General features: G+C 34.3%; 1 protein-coding gene across 1 annotated transcript; it reads right to left on the bottom strand.

Annotated features, from left to right (window-relative positions):
- Nucleotides 1-4,027: 4,027 nt before the first annotated feature.
- On the bottom strand, nt 4,028-18,811 carry cept1a (choline/ethanolamine phosphotransferase 1a). Its single transcript, XM_073818942.1, has 8 exons — nt 18,406-18,811; nt 15,196-15,343; nt 13,990-14,131; nt 13,673-13,757; nt 13,334-13,465; nt 11,471-11,629; nt 11,015-11,140; nt 4,028-6,497 (listed from the first exon to the last, which is right to left on the bottom strand). The coding sequence occupies exons 1-8, from the start codon at nt 18,754-18,756 to the stop codon at nt 6,360-6,362; spliced, it is 1,281 nt and encodes a 426-aa protein (XP_073675043.1). The 5' UTR covers nt 18,757-18,811; the 3' UTR covers nt 4,028-6,359.
- Between the last annotated feature and the right edge of the window lie 213 nt (nt 18,812-19,024).

Here is a 19,024-nt window from a genome sequence, read left to right on the forward strand (position 1 = left end):
ACAGGAATGAAAGTTCACAACAGAAACAAAAAGAGAAAGATCAGAGGTGGTTAGAGTGGGCTAGTGCCTCTAAAATACGAAGGATCGCTGGAGGTTTTGTGTGATGCTCTCCCAAAAGTCCTGTGACCAAAGTCAGCTGACACTCATTCAGCGTGATTTCACTTTCTGCGCTCTCAGAAGTAAAAACTCACACACACACACACACACACACACACACACACACACACACACACACACACACACACACACACACACACACACACACACACACACGTTGGGTTTACATGTTTTATGGGGACATTCCATAGGCATAATGGTTTTTATACTGTACAAATCGTACTTTCTATCGCCCTACACCTACCCTACACCTAAACCTAGCCCTCACAGGAGACTGTGCACACTTTTACTTCATCAAAAAAAATCATTGGGCATGATTTATAAGCCTGTTTCCTCATGGGGACCTGAGAAATGTCCCCACAAGGTCAAAATCTACTGGTATTCCTATCCTTGTGGGGACATTTGGTCCCCACAACGTGATAAATACCAGGTACACACACACACACACACACACACACACACACCCTATTTATGTTCCATTGTCTTCTTTTAATGGCGGTTCGAAAACTAAACTGTAGCATATAATGAAAACATGCAAAGTACATTTACTTTTGCTTGACTTTTTCAATAATACGTAATTTCAGCTCAGTAATCCACCAGTTTCAGAAACACGCGTCATAATCTTGCCTTGCCTACTCTTCACAGCGATTGGTTGTCGCCGGCGTTTTGCGCTCGAAATTTGCATAAAGTTGAGGAATGCCCAACCTTTTGACGCTCTCAACGCAATCTCCGCAACGCTTCCAATCCCAAAATGTACCACGCGACCGTTTACGCTCAACTTCCACATGAATGAATTGAAAATGCTCGCTTCGCCCCGCTCGCTACGTGCCAGTGTGAACGCACCGTTAATCTTAATAGATTTGGGTCTGGATTTTTCCAGGCTAGTCACATGATCCTTCAGAAAACATTTTAATATTCTGATTATCTGCTCAAAAAACATTTATGATGATGTTGAACAGCCGTATCTAAGCTTTTGATGGTGCATAATGTTACAAAAGCTTTTTAATTTCAGATAAATGCTGATCTTTGGATCTTTCTATTCATCAAAAAAATAAAAATCCTGAAAAAATTTACACACCTGTTTTAAATACTGATAATAATAAATTCTTTCTTGAACAGCAATTCAGTATATTAGAATGAACTCTGAAGGATCATGTGAAACTGAACACTGGAGTAATGATGCTGCAATTTTTGCTTTGATCACAGGAGTATTTTAAATAGCAAAAATGTACTGTTTTTGCTGTACTTTGGATCAAATAAATGCAGGCTTGGTGAGAAGAAGAGACGTCTTTAAAAAAACATCTTACTGTTCAAAAACTTTTGACTGGTAGTGTATTTTATACGCATTTTGACACAAACGATTTATGAGTTTCAGTTTTGTTTACGGTAATTAAATAAATAGTTTTACAGTAAATGTAGAATAAGCGCATGGATTTGATGTGGATTTAAAGATCACTGTGGTCAGAAAGGCCAGACCAAACACTGTTAGGTTGGTTAGAATTTGGAGGCGGGTAAGACCCACATTAACTGCTCCACAATAGAGATGATTCATTAGTCAAAGACTGTGTGACTGTAGCTAAAAGATACACACTGTTCTTTTACAAAAAGCACAGTATTGGAGCTCTTATAAAATACTTAAGGGCTTATGAAATTCCAAATGTGACTAAATAAAGAGAACAATTACTGCTTATGCAAGTATATACAGTCAAGCCCGAAATTATTCCTACCCCTGGCAAATTCTGACTTAAAGTTACTTTTATTCAGCCAGCAAGTTTATTCTTTACTGGAAATGACACAGACTTCTCCCAAAAGATAATAAGACGATGTACAAGAGGCATCATTGTGGAAAATAATATTTCTCAGCTTTTATTTAAATTTGAACAAAAAGTGGCATGTCCAAAATTATTCATACCCTTTGCAAACTGTCACAGTCTATGGGAAAATCCAAAGTTCTATACCATTCCAAATAGTCCAAGCTGTTCATCCTAATTACCCTGATTTATTGGGAACAGCTGTTTTAATCAACTCAACAGGTGAAAAACAGCTGGTTTGTGGACAGTCATGGCTAAGACAAAGGAGCTCACTGAGGACCTGCGGCTGCGCATTGTGGCTGCTCACAAATCAGGAAAGGGCTATAAGACCATTTATAAATGTTTTGAAGTTACAGTGGCTACAGTGCGAAGTTTTATTAAAAAATACAAGACGTTCCGCACTGTGAAAAATCTCAGAGGACGTGGTCGGAAGCCAAAAGTGACACCTGTGCTGGCCAGGAGGATAGTGAGAGAGGTAAAAAAAAGAATCCAAGGATCACCACCAAGGCCATCCTGATGAATCTGAGCTCTGCTGGTGGCAACATCTCAAGGCAGACAGTCCAACGGACACTGCACACCGCTGCGTTGCACGGATGCAGACCAAGGAGAACACCACTTCTCTAGTGGGGGAACACAAAAGCCCGCTTGGCCTTTGCAAATGCTCATCTGGACAATGAAGACTTCTGGTCTTCTGTTTTATGGTCAGATGAAACAAAAATTGAATTGCTTAGCCACAATGATGTAGCCTTCATTTGGCATAAAAAAAGAAGCCTTCAACCCTAAGAACACCATCCCCACTGTCAAACATTGTGGTGGGAACCTAATGTTTTGGGGGTGTTTTTCAGCCGGTGGACCAGGGAACCTAATCACAGTAAACGGCACCATGAAAAAGGAGCAATACATCAAAATTCTCAACAACAACATCAGGCAGTCTGCAGAGAAACTTGGCCATGGGCATCAGTGGACATTTCAGCACGACAATGACCCAAAACACACAGCAAAAGTGGTGAAGAAATGGTTAGCAGACAAAACATTAACGTCTTGCAGTGGCCCAGCCAGAGTCCTGACTTAAACCCAATGTCCAAAGTTGGAGCTCATCGCTAAAGATGAATGGGCAAAAATACCAGTGGAGACATGCAAAAAGCTGGTCAGCAATTATTGGAAGCGTTTGATTGTTGTAATAACCAATAAAGGCTTTTCTATTGATTATTGAGAAGGGTATGAATAATTTTGGACATGCCACTTTTTGTTCGAATGTAAATAAAAGATGAGTAATCATTTTTTTCACAATGATGCCTCTTGTACATCGTCTTATTATCTTCTGGGAGACGTCTGTGTCATTTCTAATAAAAAAAAGTCACTTTAAGTCAGAATTTGCCAGGGGTATGAATAATTTCGGGCTTGACTGTATGTTGCTCCAAAATTCACTTCACAGAAAAACACAGCACTACGCAGTGTTACTGTAGTACATTGACATACTATCACAGTTTTAGCAATATTTAAAATTTTTGCTAACATAAGTATACGAAAACAAACCGAGGCAGTGATCAAGAAATCTGTTAACATAAATATAACAATCTTTATTTCATGACCATTAGTCTATTATAAAGTAAAGTATTTGCTGTCAATCAACAGAACAACAAAAATCCTGGTCGAGGTACAAATTATACATGTATGCAAATGCAGTTGCAGTGACAGACATCATTTTCTTCAACTATGCGCGTATTGCAGCTTTGGTTGACCTCAGAGCGGCCCCGGTGAACGGATAGCGTGTATAAAAATAAAAAAAACAAAAGGGGAGAAACACAAATACACGGAAACCCACTTAAATAACATTCATAACAGGGTTAAAACATTTTTAATAAAAGTCCCGAACCGAGAGACTAAAATAACACGTACAAGAAACTGCTCAGAGGTAGATGCAAAAACAACGACGCGTTTGGAGAAATATACAAGGAGTTCGGCCACTCTGTTCAGAATCTACTCATGGAAGGACCCGATACAGAACTGCAGAGTTAAAGTCTATTGTTTTGCGATAAAAAACGGTCAAAAAAATCCAGATCTTTAAAACTAATTGGCATAAAGGTAAAAAATATATATAATGACTGATTTGCTAATTTAATAACGCAACATGCAGGAATATGAAATTGCATCTATGTGGAGTATGATGCTTACAAACGAAATACGATTTACACAAGAGGTTAAAAAATATCAAAATCGCTGAGTCCAACTTTTACTGTGCATAGGAGTATACCGACAGTGACAAATCAAAGGCACAAAAATAAATTAGCACAGGTTCACATTAACTTATGTATTTAGAGCACAAACACTGATTTTAAGGTTTTAATGCTTGTTATTAAGGGTTCATATATGTACAGTGTAACTCATAACCATTCTAGACGTCTATCTTGGCCCCAGGTAATATTAGGAAAATATGGCACTATCAAAATACCATTTCTAATACAGTTTTTATCATTTTGTGACACTGGTATGCCTAAATAATAATAATAATAATAACACCCTCCAAAACACTACAAACACAAAGTAACAAATGCACAGAAAGAAAAATGATACATACTGTCTGGATTAGTTTACTATGAAAACCTGTTTCCGCACCAAACAAAAAAGGTAAATCTCACAATTTAGACTTTTCTTACAATTTTTACTTCTTACAATTCTGACTTTTTTTCTGAGAATTGTAAGATATAAACCCGCAATTCTGAGGAAAAAAGTCACAATTGCAAGATATAAACTCAATTTGGAGGAAAAAGTCAGAACTGCAAAATATAAACTAAATTCTGAGGAAAAAAGTCAGAATTGTGAGATATAAACTTGCAATACTGAGGAAAAAAGTAATTTCTGAGACATAATCTCCCAATTCTGAGGAAAAAAGTCACAATTGCAAGATATAAACTCAGTTTGGTCGAAAAAAGTCTGAATTGCAAAATATAAACTAAATTCTGAAGAAAAAAGTAACAATTTCTGAGATAAACGTGCAATTCTAAGGAAAAAAGTCAGAATTGCAAAATATAAACTCAATTTGGAGGAAAAAAGTCAGAATTGTAAGATACACACTTGCAATTCTGAGGAAAAAAGTAACAATTTCTGAGATAAACTCAGTCAAAATTCTGAGATAATTACGCGGAAAAAAAAATCACAATTAGGAGATATAATCCTTTTCAGAGGAAAAAAAGTCTAAATTTCGAGTTTGTCTCACATACATATAAATTCGCAATTCTAATGAAAAAAAGTCACAATTTAGATAAACTCAGTTCTGAAGAAAAAAGTCACAAGTGCAAGATATAAACTGGCAATTCTGAGGAAAAATTTAGAATTGGGAGATATGAACTCTCAATTATGAAAAAAAAAGTCAGAATTGTGAGATATAAACTATTCTGAGGGAAAAAAAAGTCAGATTTGCAAGATATAAACTCAGAACTCTAAGAAAAAAAGTCAGAATTGTGAGTATATATCCCACAATTCATAGCTGCAATGTAAACTCACAATTACGAGAAAAAAAAAAAAGTCAAAATTGGCCGTTTATATCCCACAATTCAGATTTCTTTATTCAGAATTGTGAGTTTATATCTCGCAATTCTGACTTCATTTCTCAGAATTGGGAGTTCATATCTCACAAGTTTGTATTATACAATTCTGAGATAAAAAGTCAGAATTGCGAGATGTAAACTCGCAATTGCGAGAAAAAAGGCACAATTGTGAGAAGTCAGAATTACCTTTTTGTATTGAGTAGCGCAAAAGGGCTTCCATAGTTTACTGAATAACATCAGATGAGAGGCTGTATTAGCAGGATTTGTAAAGGTGAAATTCTTGAAATTTCTGAAATATTGATAAACTCTTGAGCCTGTTTTTCTTATCATAAGATGTCATGTCTTACCTCTCTGAATGCTCTCTGCTCCTCTCAGACAACAGCACAGCTTTGTATTGGTAACAGTGAACTACTGGTATTTACGTTTACATTTTGTCGTTTAATGTTGCAGTTAACACCTATAGATTTCTGTAATTTACAAAATTACATTTAGATGGATTGTTGTCTGTTAATGGAATGAATTCTACACTGCTAGACAAAATACTTGGTCCAAAACAAAAACAGAAAAATCAAAGAAAAAAAATAAAACATCAAAACTGAAAAATAAAAATATTTAAACATTCATAGTTGTGGCATCTGTGGCAAATATCGTAACTATGGCAAACAACTGGTCATCTAACAACAAAATACTGACAACTGAATGGTGTTCTAACCGTAAGATGTATGTTCTTTTTAATAATCCCTTTCTTCCTTCAAATATCCTCTCTTCATTATGAGAACAAAGTTCGTAACTGCAGCCATTTGGGCTCGGTCTCTGCGAGTTGTTTCACATTCACTGAAGTGCGCGACCTACTGGAGTTGTTTGAGGGTGAGGGGACGAGAGGTTAGTGGTGATTTCTTCTGTCTGCCAGAACTCTGGATGGAGACGGAGGCTGGATGCTGAAGACACGTATGTTTAAGTGTGTGGCAATCTGGTTACAGACACTCACGCAGTACCGCACCAGATCAAACGCTGACAGCATCTACAAACAAAGAGGAAAAGCTAAAGCATGGCAAATGCATTTTTGATGTGGCAAGATAAAAAATTTAAAAAGCAGCTTTTTCTGGAAGTATGCTTGAGGTTAAATAACGGTGAAGATCGTGGACGTCCTACAATTAAAGAGCTAAGATCTACACTTTTATACAGTTTCTCCCCTCTGGGTTTCTTGAACCCTTATGCTACAGTTATCTTAAGACTTCTATACTTCTGATATGATTAGCAAGTATCTTCACATGTGAAATGAGTAATAAGTTGCTAAATGCTAAATAGGTGAATAAAATGATGAAATGTTAACGTCAACGTGAAACCTCCTTTACAATGCAGTTTACTTCTGTAGTCAGACATATTTCTAGGTCAATTTCTGCCACAGAGTAAAAAATAAAAAAGTTAACTGCGAGTTATAATGTCAGAATTGTGAGATAAACTCAAAATTTCAAGTTATGAGGTCAGAATTACGGGACATAAACTCGCAATTTCATGTTATAAAGTCAAAATGGTATGAAGGTATGAGGTATTCTGAGGTATGAACTCGCAATGAATACTTTTCCTCAGAATTGTGAGACAAAAAATTAAAAAAGACTTTTTTTCTCAGAATCATAAGACATAAACTCGCAATTCCAAGTTATAAAGTCAGAATTGTGAGGTATAAACTCACAATTTATACTTTTTTCCCCAAAACTGTGAGACATAAACTCAAAATTTTGACTTTTTCCTCAGAATTGTGAGACAAACTCGAAATTTTGACTTTTTTTCTCAGGATTGTGAGACATAAACTTGCAATTCCAAGTTATAAAGTCAGAATTGCAAGGTAAAAACTTGCAATTTGTACTTTTTTCCTCAGAATTGTGAGACAAACTCGAAATTTTGACTTTTTTTCTCAGAATTGTGAGACAAACTCAAAATTTTGACTTTTTTTCTCAGGATTGTGAGACATAAACTTGCAATTTCAAGTTATAAAGTCAGAATTGCGAGGTATTGACTCACAATTTGTACTTTTTTCCCCAAAACTGTGAGACATAAACTCAAAATTTTGACTTTTTTTTCTTAGGATTGTGAGACATAAACTTGCAATTCCAAGTTATAAAGTCAGAATTGCGAGGTATAAACTCGCGAATTTATACATTTTTCCTCAGAATTGTGAGACAAACTCAAAATTTTAACTTTTTCCTCAGAATTGTGAGACAAACTCGAAATTTTGACTTTTTTTCTCAGGATTGTGAGACATAAACTCGCAATTCCAAGTTATAAAGTCATAATTGCAAGGTAAAAACTTGCAATTTGTACTTTTTTCCTCAGAATTGTGAGACAAACTCGAAATTTTGACTTTTTTTCTCAGAATTGTGAGACAAACTCAAAATTTTGACTTTTTTTCTCAGAATTGTGAGACAAACTCAATTTTGACTTTTTTTCTCAGGATTATGAGACATAAACTTGCAATTCCACGTTATAAAGTCAGAATTGAAAAGTAAAAACTTGCAATTTGTACTTTTTTCCTCAGAATTGTGAGACAAACTCGAAATTTTGACTTTTTTTCTCAGAATTGTGAGACAAACTCAAAATTTTGACTTTTTTTCTCAGAATTGTGAGACAAACTCAAAATTTTGACTTTTTTTCTCAGGATTATGAGACATAAACTTGCAATTCCACGTTATAAAGTCAGAATTGAAAAGTAAAAACTTGCAATTTGTACTTTTTTCCTCAGAATTGTGAGACAAACTCGAAATTTTGACTTTTTTTCTCAGAATTGTGAGACAAACTCAAAATTTTGACTTTTTTTCTCAGAATTGTGAGACAAACTCAAAATTTTGACTTTTTTTCTCAGGATTATGAGACATAAACTTGCAATTCCACGTTATAAAGTCAGAATTGAAAAGTAAAAACTTGCAATTTGTACTTTTTTCCTCAGAATTGTGAGACAAACTCGAAATTTTGACTTTTTTTCTCAGGATTGTGAGACATAAATTTGCAATTCCAAGTTATAAAGTCAGAATTGCGAGGTATAAACTCACAATTTATACATTTTTCCTCAGAATTGTGAGACAGAATTGCGAGGTAAAAACCTGCAATTTGTACTTTTTTTCCTCAGAATTGTGAGACAAACTCGAAATTTTGACTTTTTTTTTCTCAGAATTGTAAGACAAAGTCACAATTCCAAGTTATAAAGTCAGAATTGCGAGGTATAAACTCACAATTTATACATTTTTCCTCAGAATTGTGAGACAGAATTGCGAGGTAAAAACCTGCAATTTGTACTTTTTTTCCTCAGAATTGTGAGACAAACTCGAAATTTTGACTTTTTTTTTCTCAGAATCGTAAGACAAAGTCACAATTCCAAGTTATAAAGTTAGAATTGCAAGTATAGACTCACAATTTGTTTTTTCTCCTCAGAATTGTGAAACAAACTCAATTTTAAGTTACAAAGTCAGAATTACAGGATATAAACTTGCAATTGCATGCTATAAAGTCAGAACTGTGAGGTATAAACTCGCAATTTATACTTTTCTCCCCAGAATTGTGAGACGTAAACTTGAAATGTTGACTTTTTTTCTCAGAATTGTGAGGCATAAACTCGCAATTCCAAGTTTTAAAGTCCGAATTGCAAGGTATTGACTCGCAATTTGTACTTTTTCCCTCAAAACTGTGTGACAAACTTGAAATTTTGACTTTTTTCCTCAGAATTGTTAGACATAAACTCGCAATTCCAAGTTATAAAGTCAGAATTGCAAGGTATTGACTCGCAATTTATACTTTTTTCCTCAGAATTGTAAGACATAAACACTAAATTGACTTTTTTTCAGAATTGTAAGACATAAACTCGCAATTCCAAGTTATAAAGTCAGAATTGCAAGGTATTGACTCGCAATTTATACTTTTTTCCTCAGAATTGTAAGACATAAACACTAAATTGACTTTTTTTCAGAATTGTTAGACATAAACTCGCAATTCCAAGTTATAAAGTCAGAATTGCAAGGTATTGACTCGCAATTTATACTTTTTTCCTCAGAATTGTTAGACATAAACTCGCAATTCCAAATTATAAAGTCAGAATTGAGAGGTAAAATCTCGCAATTTGTATTTTTTCCCCTCAGAATTGTGAGATGTAAACTCGAAATTTTAACTTTTTTCCTCAAAACTGTGAGACATAACTTAGAAATTTTGACTTTTTTCCAGAATTGTGAGACATAAACTTGCAATTCCAAGTTATAAAGTCAGAATACTGAGATGTAAACTCGCAATTTATACTTTTTTTACTGAGAACTGTGAGACAAACTCGAAATTGACTTTTTTCTCAGAATTGTGAGACATAAACTGTCAATTCCAAGTTATAAAGTCAGAATTGCGAGGTAAAAACTCGCAATTTGTACTTTTTTTTCTTCAAAACTGAGACATAAACTCGGAATTTAGACTTTTTTCTCAGAATTGTAAGAAATAAACAAACAAATAAACAATTTATACCTTTTTCCTCAGAACTGTGAGACATAAGCTCGAAATTTTGACTTTTTTTTCAGAATTGTGAGACATAAACTCACAATTCCAAGTTATAAAATCAGAATTGCAGGTAAAAATCAGGTAAAAACTTGCTAATTGTACTTTACTCAGAATTGTGAGACAAACTCGAAATTTTGACCTTTTTCTCAGAATCATAAGACAAAGTCGCAATTCCAAGTTATAAAGTCAGAATTGTGATGTATAAATCTCGTAATTTGTACTTTTTTCCTCAGAATTGTGAGACAAACTCAAAATTTTGACTTTATTTTTCAGAATTGTGAGACAAACTCACAATTTCAAGTTATATAGTCAGAATTGCGATGTAATTTGTACTTTTTCCCTCAGAATTGAGAGACTTAATCTTGATATTTTATCTTTTTTAGAATTGTAAGACAGAATTTTAAAAGACAAACTTGCAATTCCAAGTTATAAAGTCAGAATTTAGACCTCAGAATTATGGAATATAATTCATATATATATATATATATATATATATATATATGTGTGTGTGTGTGTGTGTGTGTGTGTGTGTGTGTGTGTGTGTGTGTGTTTCTTGTGAGTTTCACACAACTATGACTTTATAACTCACAATTGTAGAAAAAGACAGAACTTAGGGAAAAAAAAGTCAGAATTGTGAGATAAAAAGTAGCAATTAACTATTTTTTTATTCAATGGCAGAAACTGGCTTCCATACATACCTCAATGTATTTGTTAAAATAGCCTATAAAGAGTTATTATATTTTTAATTTGAAATAATGTGCACTTACGAATTGTGCATAAGATAACCAGGAACGTTTATTAAGAATGTAAATCGTGGCAAATCTGATATCATGATGACTTGTGACGTCACAACCATGACCTTTGTTTCAACTCCGTTTCAATAACTAGTCTCAAGAGACCGTGCAAGAAGCCATGCGATGTGAAAATTAAAGTATGTCTACATACTACACTGAGCTCTTTATTTCAAATCAGCAAGGAAAATCCATATTTTCATGCAGATCTTAAACGTACCAGTGCGACCCACAGAAGACAGTACTCATTGATGAAACTGTTGAAGTACTGGTTCAGAAACAGCAGCGCTGGTCCAGTGAAAGACAGGTCATAGCGATTCATTTCACTCTTTGTCATATGAGCAACCTGGATAACAAATCAGATGTGACTGTAGTGACATTTACAATAACTGATGCTAATGTGGTTTCAGTATGACAGATGTTTACAGATATGAACTAGACAACAATGCCAAGTATTTATGCTACAATGTGCATAAAACCAAACTAAAAGCAGTTTTATGTTCGCATACGAGCCATAATTCTTCCTGCCAACTATATGAAAACAGTTCATGTAGAGGTACAATAATAATCTGCCAACAGTATTCATGTGTTAGGAGCAATACATTGCAATTAAAAATAGTACTTATTTAGTGAAGCTGAAATAAATACAGTATACTAATGTCATTCAGGATCTTACCACTAGTCTGTTGGTGAGTTTAGCCGAGACACACCCAAACGCTAAGACGTAGAGACAGGGATGTCTCTCGAATAGCTGCACTGATGACTTCTTATAGATCATTAGAGCAAGTGTGATTACCACTCCTATATGGAAGGACGGAGACAAAACACTTGTTCCCTAATAAAAGAAGAAAAACAGGTGTGTGATTAATTTAGACATACAGTAAAAAGACATTTTATTTTAAATTTAGTTCACAGCATGTACATTTAATGACGCATGTGTCTATAGAAGCCTGTTTCCGCCACTGAATAAAAAAATACCAAAGGTAATTGCAACATTTCTCACAATTATGACTTTTTTTTTTCAGAATTGTGATACAAACATGCAATTCTGACTTTTTTCTTAGAATTTTGATACAAACTTGCAATTCTGACTTTTTTCTTAGAATTGTGATACAAATTTGCAATTCTGACTTTTTTCTCAGAATTGCGTGATCCAAACGTGCAATTCTGCCTTTTTTTCCTTAATTGCATGATACAAACTTGCAATTCTGACCTTTTTTTCTCAGAATTGTGATACAAATTTTGCAATTCTGATATTTTTTCCTCAATTGCATGATACAAACTTGCAATTATGATCTTATTTTCTCAGAATTGTGATACAAATTTTGCAATTCTGATATTTTTTCCTCAATTGCATGATACAAACTTGCAATTATGATCTTATTTTCTCAGAATTGTGATACAAATTTTGCAATTCTGATATTTTTTCCTCAATTGCATGATACAAACTTGCAATTCTGACCTTTTTTTCTCAGAATTGTGAGATACAAACTTGCAATTCTGACTTTTTTTCCTCAACTGCATGATACAAACTCGCAATTCTGACCTTTTTTTCTCAGAATTGTGATGCAAATTTTGCAATTCTGATATTTTTTCCTCAATTGCATGATACACACTTGCAATTCTGACCTTTTTTTCTCAGAATTGTGAGATACAAACTTGCAATTCTGACTTTTTTTCCTCAACTGCATGATACAAACTCGCAATTCTGACCTTTTTTTCTCAGAATTGTGATACAAATTTTGCAATTCTGATATTTTTTCCTCAATTGCATGATACACACTTGCAATTCTGACCTTTTTTCTCAGAATTGTGAGATACAAACTTGCAATTCTGACTTTTTTCTTAGAATTGCATAATACAAACTTGCAATTCTGATATTTTCTCCTCAATTGCATGATACAAACATGCAATTCTGACCTTTTTTTTTCTCAGAATTGTGATACAAATGTGCAATTCTGACTTTTTTTTAGAATTACATGATACAAACTGGCAATTCTGATAATTTTTCTCAGAATTACATGACAAACTTGCAATTCTGAATTTTTTCAGAATTGCATGATACTAATGTACAATTCTTGCTTTTTTCAGAATTGTGATTTAAACTTGCAATTATGAGTTATAAAGTCTTTTTCAGAACTTTTCTGACCTTATTACTCATGATTCTGAGAAAAAAGTAAGAATTGCAAGTTTGCATCACGCAATTCTACAAACAAAAGGCAAAATTGCAAAATAAAAGTCGCAAATACCTTTTTTTCAATTCAGTGTCAGAAACAGCCTTCTTTAGATGTCTGATAAATACTACATGAAAAAAAATGGCTTATTTTTGTCCAGTTGACTAGAGTGAACAACTAATTTAATTTCAGTTAAAAAAAATAGGTTACTTTTAAAAATGAATACATTAAACAACACAAAATTATGAATTTTAAACTCAAGCAATGAACGACAATGTTTGTCACCATGCAATTTGTTACTCTTCATTTTGTACTTAAGCATTTCTGTTTGGTGGTACAGAAATCCTTTTTTAGCTTTAACTTACCGCAATAGTAGATCCGTTTTTGCCCATTCCGCCTGTAAATATAACCCGGAAGTAGTTTGTGCAGGAGAAAATGGCACCCAGAAGAGTTAAAAGGGCCGGTATTATTTTAACTTGGATATTTATCACAGGGATCTGAAAGATTAAAAACAAATCTCTCATATCCTCAAACATCACATACACGAGTGCTTTTCATTGAACTTTCATTGTAAAGAAATTCAGCATTTTATTATACACATGCAACATGCCAATCATGATATGCAGATTTAGCACATTTGTCCTTGAGCATATGGCCTAATCATATGACCAAAATATGAAAAAATTAGGACTGATTTCAATTACCACAGATTGCCAAAAAGCTGTTCCTCCAATGGCAGCCAGTAAGTACAAGCTTATAATGAAGATTTGAACCTCAGTCACATCAATTCTGCACAAGCAAATAGCAAGAAAGTGATTAAAAGATTAAATAAAATTTGTTAATTATTAACCTCACTCAAATATAGCTTTTTCCTTCTGTAGTGCTTTATCAAGAGTACAACGGCTGTCTGAAAGCTGCCATTTTCCCATAATCAGAACAGAATGTTCAAATATAATATCTGTGTATTGAACGTAAAGTACGGGAGCCATCAATTAAGATTGAGAGGACTTTTTTCACTCACATGCCAAAGCGCAGCGTTCCAGAAACATACGTCTGCCAGTGGGCACAATAAAACATGAAGATGCCCACAAAACAACAGAAAAACATCCAGTCAGGGTAAGTACCCAGCTGAACTGATATACATGTGCCCAGGACCACAAACACTGCATCAAAGAAAGACACAAAACAAAACAGTAAGTATCGTCTACGCAAGACATTAATATCATTTATACACATGTAAGATATATTTCTCGTCTATTTAAAGATGCACAGAACACATGCCCAAAAATGAGAACAAAAACCAAACATTTTATAAACATTCAATAACAGAACCTTTTAGAATTTGTTTTTGCTTTTAAAGGTATAGTTCACCCAAAAATAAAAATGACCCCATGATTTACTTAACCTCAAGCCATCCTAGGTGTTTACGACTTTCTATTTCAGATGAATACGGTTAGTTATATTAAAAAATGTCTTGGCTTTTCCAAGCTTTATAATGGCAGTGAATGGGTGTTGATTTTTCCAATAAAGTGCATCCATCCATCATAAAAATACTGCACATGGCTCCGGAGGACAATAAAGGCCTTCTGAAGCAAATCGATACGTTTGTGTAAGAAAAATGCACTTGTTTAAGAAAAACTAATTCATAATCTCTAATAAACGCAGAAATGAAGAGGAGAGAGCAAATCAAAAAACTAGTCACGAATTAGTACAAAACGAAGATTTAACCGTGTACAAGTTTTAAATCTGGATATTTATGCATTATCTCACTTCAGAAGGCCTTTATTAACCCCCCGGAGCTGTGAGGAGTACTTTTTAATGATAGATTAATGCACTTTTTTGGGATTCAAAATCTCAACAGCCATTCAGTGCCATTATAAAGCTTGGTAGAGCCAGGACATTTTTTAATATAACTCCAACTGTATTTATCTGAAAGAAGAAAGTCATATACACTTAGGATAGCTTGAGGGTGAGTAAATCATGGAGTAATTTTCACTTTTGGGTAAACTTTCCCTTTAAGTCCAATGTGTCTAGAATTTTAGGTTTTTAGGTTATCATCTGTCTATATTAACTGATAATATATTTTGATTCATACATCTCTACTGAAGTGTATATGGCTCGATCTCTAGAGTAAATTTAGTAATAAAGTAATAAAACAGAATGGCATATGTCTAAGTGTAATATCATAGCAGCTGAGTATATCTGCATACACAAAAAATAAGCAGACCTGTAGAGAGGGAGTCACAGCCATGGTCAAAAAGCTCGCCAAGCGGAGTGCTGCTGTTGGTCCGCCGTGCCTGCTTTCCATCTATGGCATCCAATGATTGGTAGATGAACAGACCCAAAGCACAGGCCAAGTATGCCCACGTTGGTGCCTGGAAAAGATAAAACAGTCTTAAACTTTTGGCCACTTGGATGCTTTTTCACTTTGTGAAGCAATGACCAACATGCTTTCTGCCACAAAGGTGGATATAAATGTGTACTTTTATCTGTATAAAGCTAATTGTGGATACTAATGGTACGTGGAGAGAGAGTGGGTGTCGTATTGCAGACTTGAGCAATGTAGATGTTTTCCATAACAGCAGGAATCATAAGACTGTTATAGCTGATAAACACAGGCTGTTACAGCTGACAGAACAAGCTGTGTCTGACAATACACAGTATCTTATTGCACTGTTTAAACAGACCACAGCAATTATCTCCTCAGGAGAGCTCTGAATATACTAAATTATGGCCTTCATAGAGTACATGCGAGGCAGGGGAAGAAGTAAAACCATGAATTTACTGCACTTGCTACTAAATATTCGTAATTACAATTAGACCGATATTAAAATCTGCAAAAAAAAAAAAAAAAACATATCCCACTGGTGAGTATTTTCATAGCTGGTGCATTTTCAACTGATATTAAAATTGGCAAAAAGATGACTGCTACAACGATTAATATTCATAACTTGAATTTAAAAATCAACAAAAAAGACAGTGCTTTAATGGTGACCACTGTAACAAAATAAATCATCAAAAAGGTTGTAATTGTAATAGCTACTGAACAATTATAATTAGAGTAAAACTGATCTTCAACCAGTTGAATTTAAACTAATTAAATAAGCAACAAATGATATAAATGATAAGAACAAACACGAATGTTGTCAAGATTCTTGCCCTGGAAATCCTGGTTCAGTTTGGCCAACCACAAACGCTTTTTGCACTTTTCTCGTTGATTTGTTATAAGTTTTGGCAGTCTATAGTACTCCAAATGTCTTTCCCAGTCTGACCGATTGGTACAACCCAAAACATGACAATAATTGACCAATTTTAGCAGCAATAATCAGCAAAACATGCAAGTTTTGTTCGCTTCAGTTGCATTGTTTGCGTTCAGTGCCACCAATATTACCGATGGATGGCGCGTCATGAAAACACTGTATTGATATTAAAGTCAACAAAAAAATATCCTACTGATGACCACTGCAACAGCTGTTAAATCAAATCAAATCAAATCACTTTTATTGTCACGTCACCTCAGCACCTGTGCCTAGGTGAGTGAAACTTCTTGGGAGCGAGCTCCAGACAGTGCAGGGACAATTTACATATAGACAGTCACATACCAAACAGACAGTTACATACCTTACAGGATTATACAGAGTGAAACAAAAATATTCCTGATTAAATTAAAACTGATTAAAAATTAAAATAAATAATATTAAGAAGACTGCTGTAAAAGTAAAGTGTGACCTGATGAACACAACTGCAAAAACGATTTAATATCCATAATTCAATTAAAACTGATAAAAAAAAACATACACACATTAAGATGACTACTGTAAATGCTACTTAGTATTCATAAATTGACTAAACTGATATTAAAAGCAACAAAAACATAAAATATGTATTAATAGTGGTCACTGTAACAGCAACTAAATATTCATAGATTATTATGATATTAAAATCAACTAAAAGAAAATATCTTTATAATGATCACTGCAATCTATGAAAGCCTGTTTCCGCCACAGAAAAAAAAGGTAATTGTGATTTCTTATCTTAAATCTCAGAATTGCAATATATAAACTCATAATTGTGAGTTATAAAGTCAGAATTGCAAGATATAAACTCATAATTCTTTTTTCTCAGAATAGCAAGTTTATATCTCACAATTGTGACTTGTTTCTTAAAAATCCCATGAAATAAACTCAAAATTACGAGTTATAAAGTCAGAATTGCGAGATATAGTGTCACAATTCTGCCTTTTTCCTTAGAATTGCGTAATATAAACCCAAAATCTTGAGTCATAGTCAGATTAAGCCAGAATTGCGTGATACAAACTCGCGATTGCAAGTTATAAAAATCAGAATTGTGAGATATAGTTACAATTCAGACTTTTTCCTTAGAATTGAGTAATATAAACTCGAAATTGTGAGTTATAGTCAGATTAAGTCAGAATTGAGATATAAATGAGTAATTCTGACCTTTTTTCTCATAATTGTGATATAAATGTGCAATTCTGACCTTTTTTCTTTTATAATATAAACTAACGATTGCAAGAAATAGTCGCAAATACGAGAAAAAAAGTCAGAACTGCGAGACAAACATTTGACTTTCTTCTCAGAATTGCGAGTTTATGTCTTGCAATTGTAACTTCTTTCTCAGAATTGCGTGACACAAACGCGCAATTGCGAGTTATAAAGACAGAATTGCGAGATATAAAATAAGAATTCTGACTTTTTCCTTATAATTGAGTAATATAAACTCAAAATTTTGAGTTATAGTCAGATTAAGTCAGAATTGAAATATAAACTTGCAATTCTGACCTTTTTTCTCAGAATTGTGTGATATAAACTTGCAATTGTGAGTTATAAACTCAGAATTGCAAGATATTAAGTCTTAAATGCGAGACAAACTCACATATAAACTCACAATTTGGACTTTCTTCTCAGAATTGCGAGTTTATGTCTTGCAATTGTGACTTCTTTCTCAGAACTGCAAGATATAAACTTGCTATTGCAAGATATTTTGTGACAATTCTGACTTTTTTCTCAGCATTGTGATTTAAACTCACAACTGCTAGAAATAAAGTTTCACAATCGTACACAATCGTAAGAAAAACAAGTCAGAATTTTAAGATACAAATCCACGCTTGCGAGATGAAGTTGTGAGATAAAATGTTGCAAATGTATTATTTTTTTATCCAGTGGCGCAAATGGGCTTCCATAGCAATCACTGTTTAACTGCTGTCTAAATAAAACAAATATAATAAAAAATAAACAATTGACCAAGATAATAATGTTGTCAACTGTAACTGCTGCTAAATAATGACAACTGGACTAGACTAGACTAATGACAATTATTAAAAATTAAAATAACAGCTAAACATATTAGGATTTGTAGTTGATCTGTTAAAACCTGTAATGGAATCTAGTGGTTGCAGTGAAAGAGTGCAGCATACCTGTTCAGTGGCAGTAGGGCAGTAGTATACCAGTATCAGAGTGCTGATAATATTAGTAGCAAGTCCCACTATGGTGATGAGGTTCGGCGCCATCCAGAGAGGCACTTTGCTGACCAGCCAACACCAGTACCCCTGCATAAAGGGCTCCAGAAGGGACCGTCCCGCACTGCTGTACTTATGCTCCTCAAGCCTTTTCAGCTGCTGTCGGGACAGACGGGCGACGGGAAGCTCCATTAGCTTGGCCAGGAGTCCAGGGCCCTCTTCCACGCCTGGTGCGTTCGGTTCACGGGCCGTGGAGAAACTGGTGTCAGAATCGGGCCGAGCCTTGACAGGTCTCTTGTGTGAGCTCATGCTTCTCTGAGTGGGCGTGGTGGTTAACGTTGAATCCACAATGAGATTATGGGATTAGATCTACGGGACCAAATATAGTAGCATGCATAAATTATTGTCGGACAACTCTGACACTACTGAAAAACTGGAATTTATAATTAACAGATAAGGGTGGTGCAATAGTTACTTAGTTAACTCCTATTCAGTAAATGATTTCCACAGTCAACTGCAGTCAAGCTACACTGAAGTATGGAAAAATGAAAAAGGAAATGCATGCTCAAGGAGAGAG

Source organism: Garra rufa, chromosome 15, assembly GCF_049309525.1.
Source record: "Garra rufa chromosome 15, GarRuf1.0, whole genome shotgun sequence".
NCBI classification, from domain to species: Eukaryota; Metazoa; Chordata; class Actinopteri; order Cypriniformes; family Cyprinidae; genus Garra; species Garra rufa.

Coding starts and splice junctions, on each gene's coding strand:
- cept1a (XM_073818942.1), bottom strand. CDS start 18,756: ATGAGCTCACACAAGAGACCTGTCAAGGCTCGGCCCGATTCTGACACC. Junction 14,132..15,195: donor CTGTGACTCCCTCTCTACAG/GTCTGCTTATTT, acceptor TCTTTGATGCAG/TGTTTGTGGTCCTGGGCACA. Junction 13,758..13,989: donor GGAACGCTGCGCTTTGGCAT/GTGAGTGAAAAA, acceptor TTGCTTGTGCAG/AATTGATGTGACTGAGGTTC.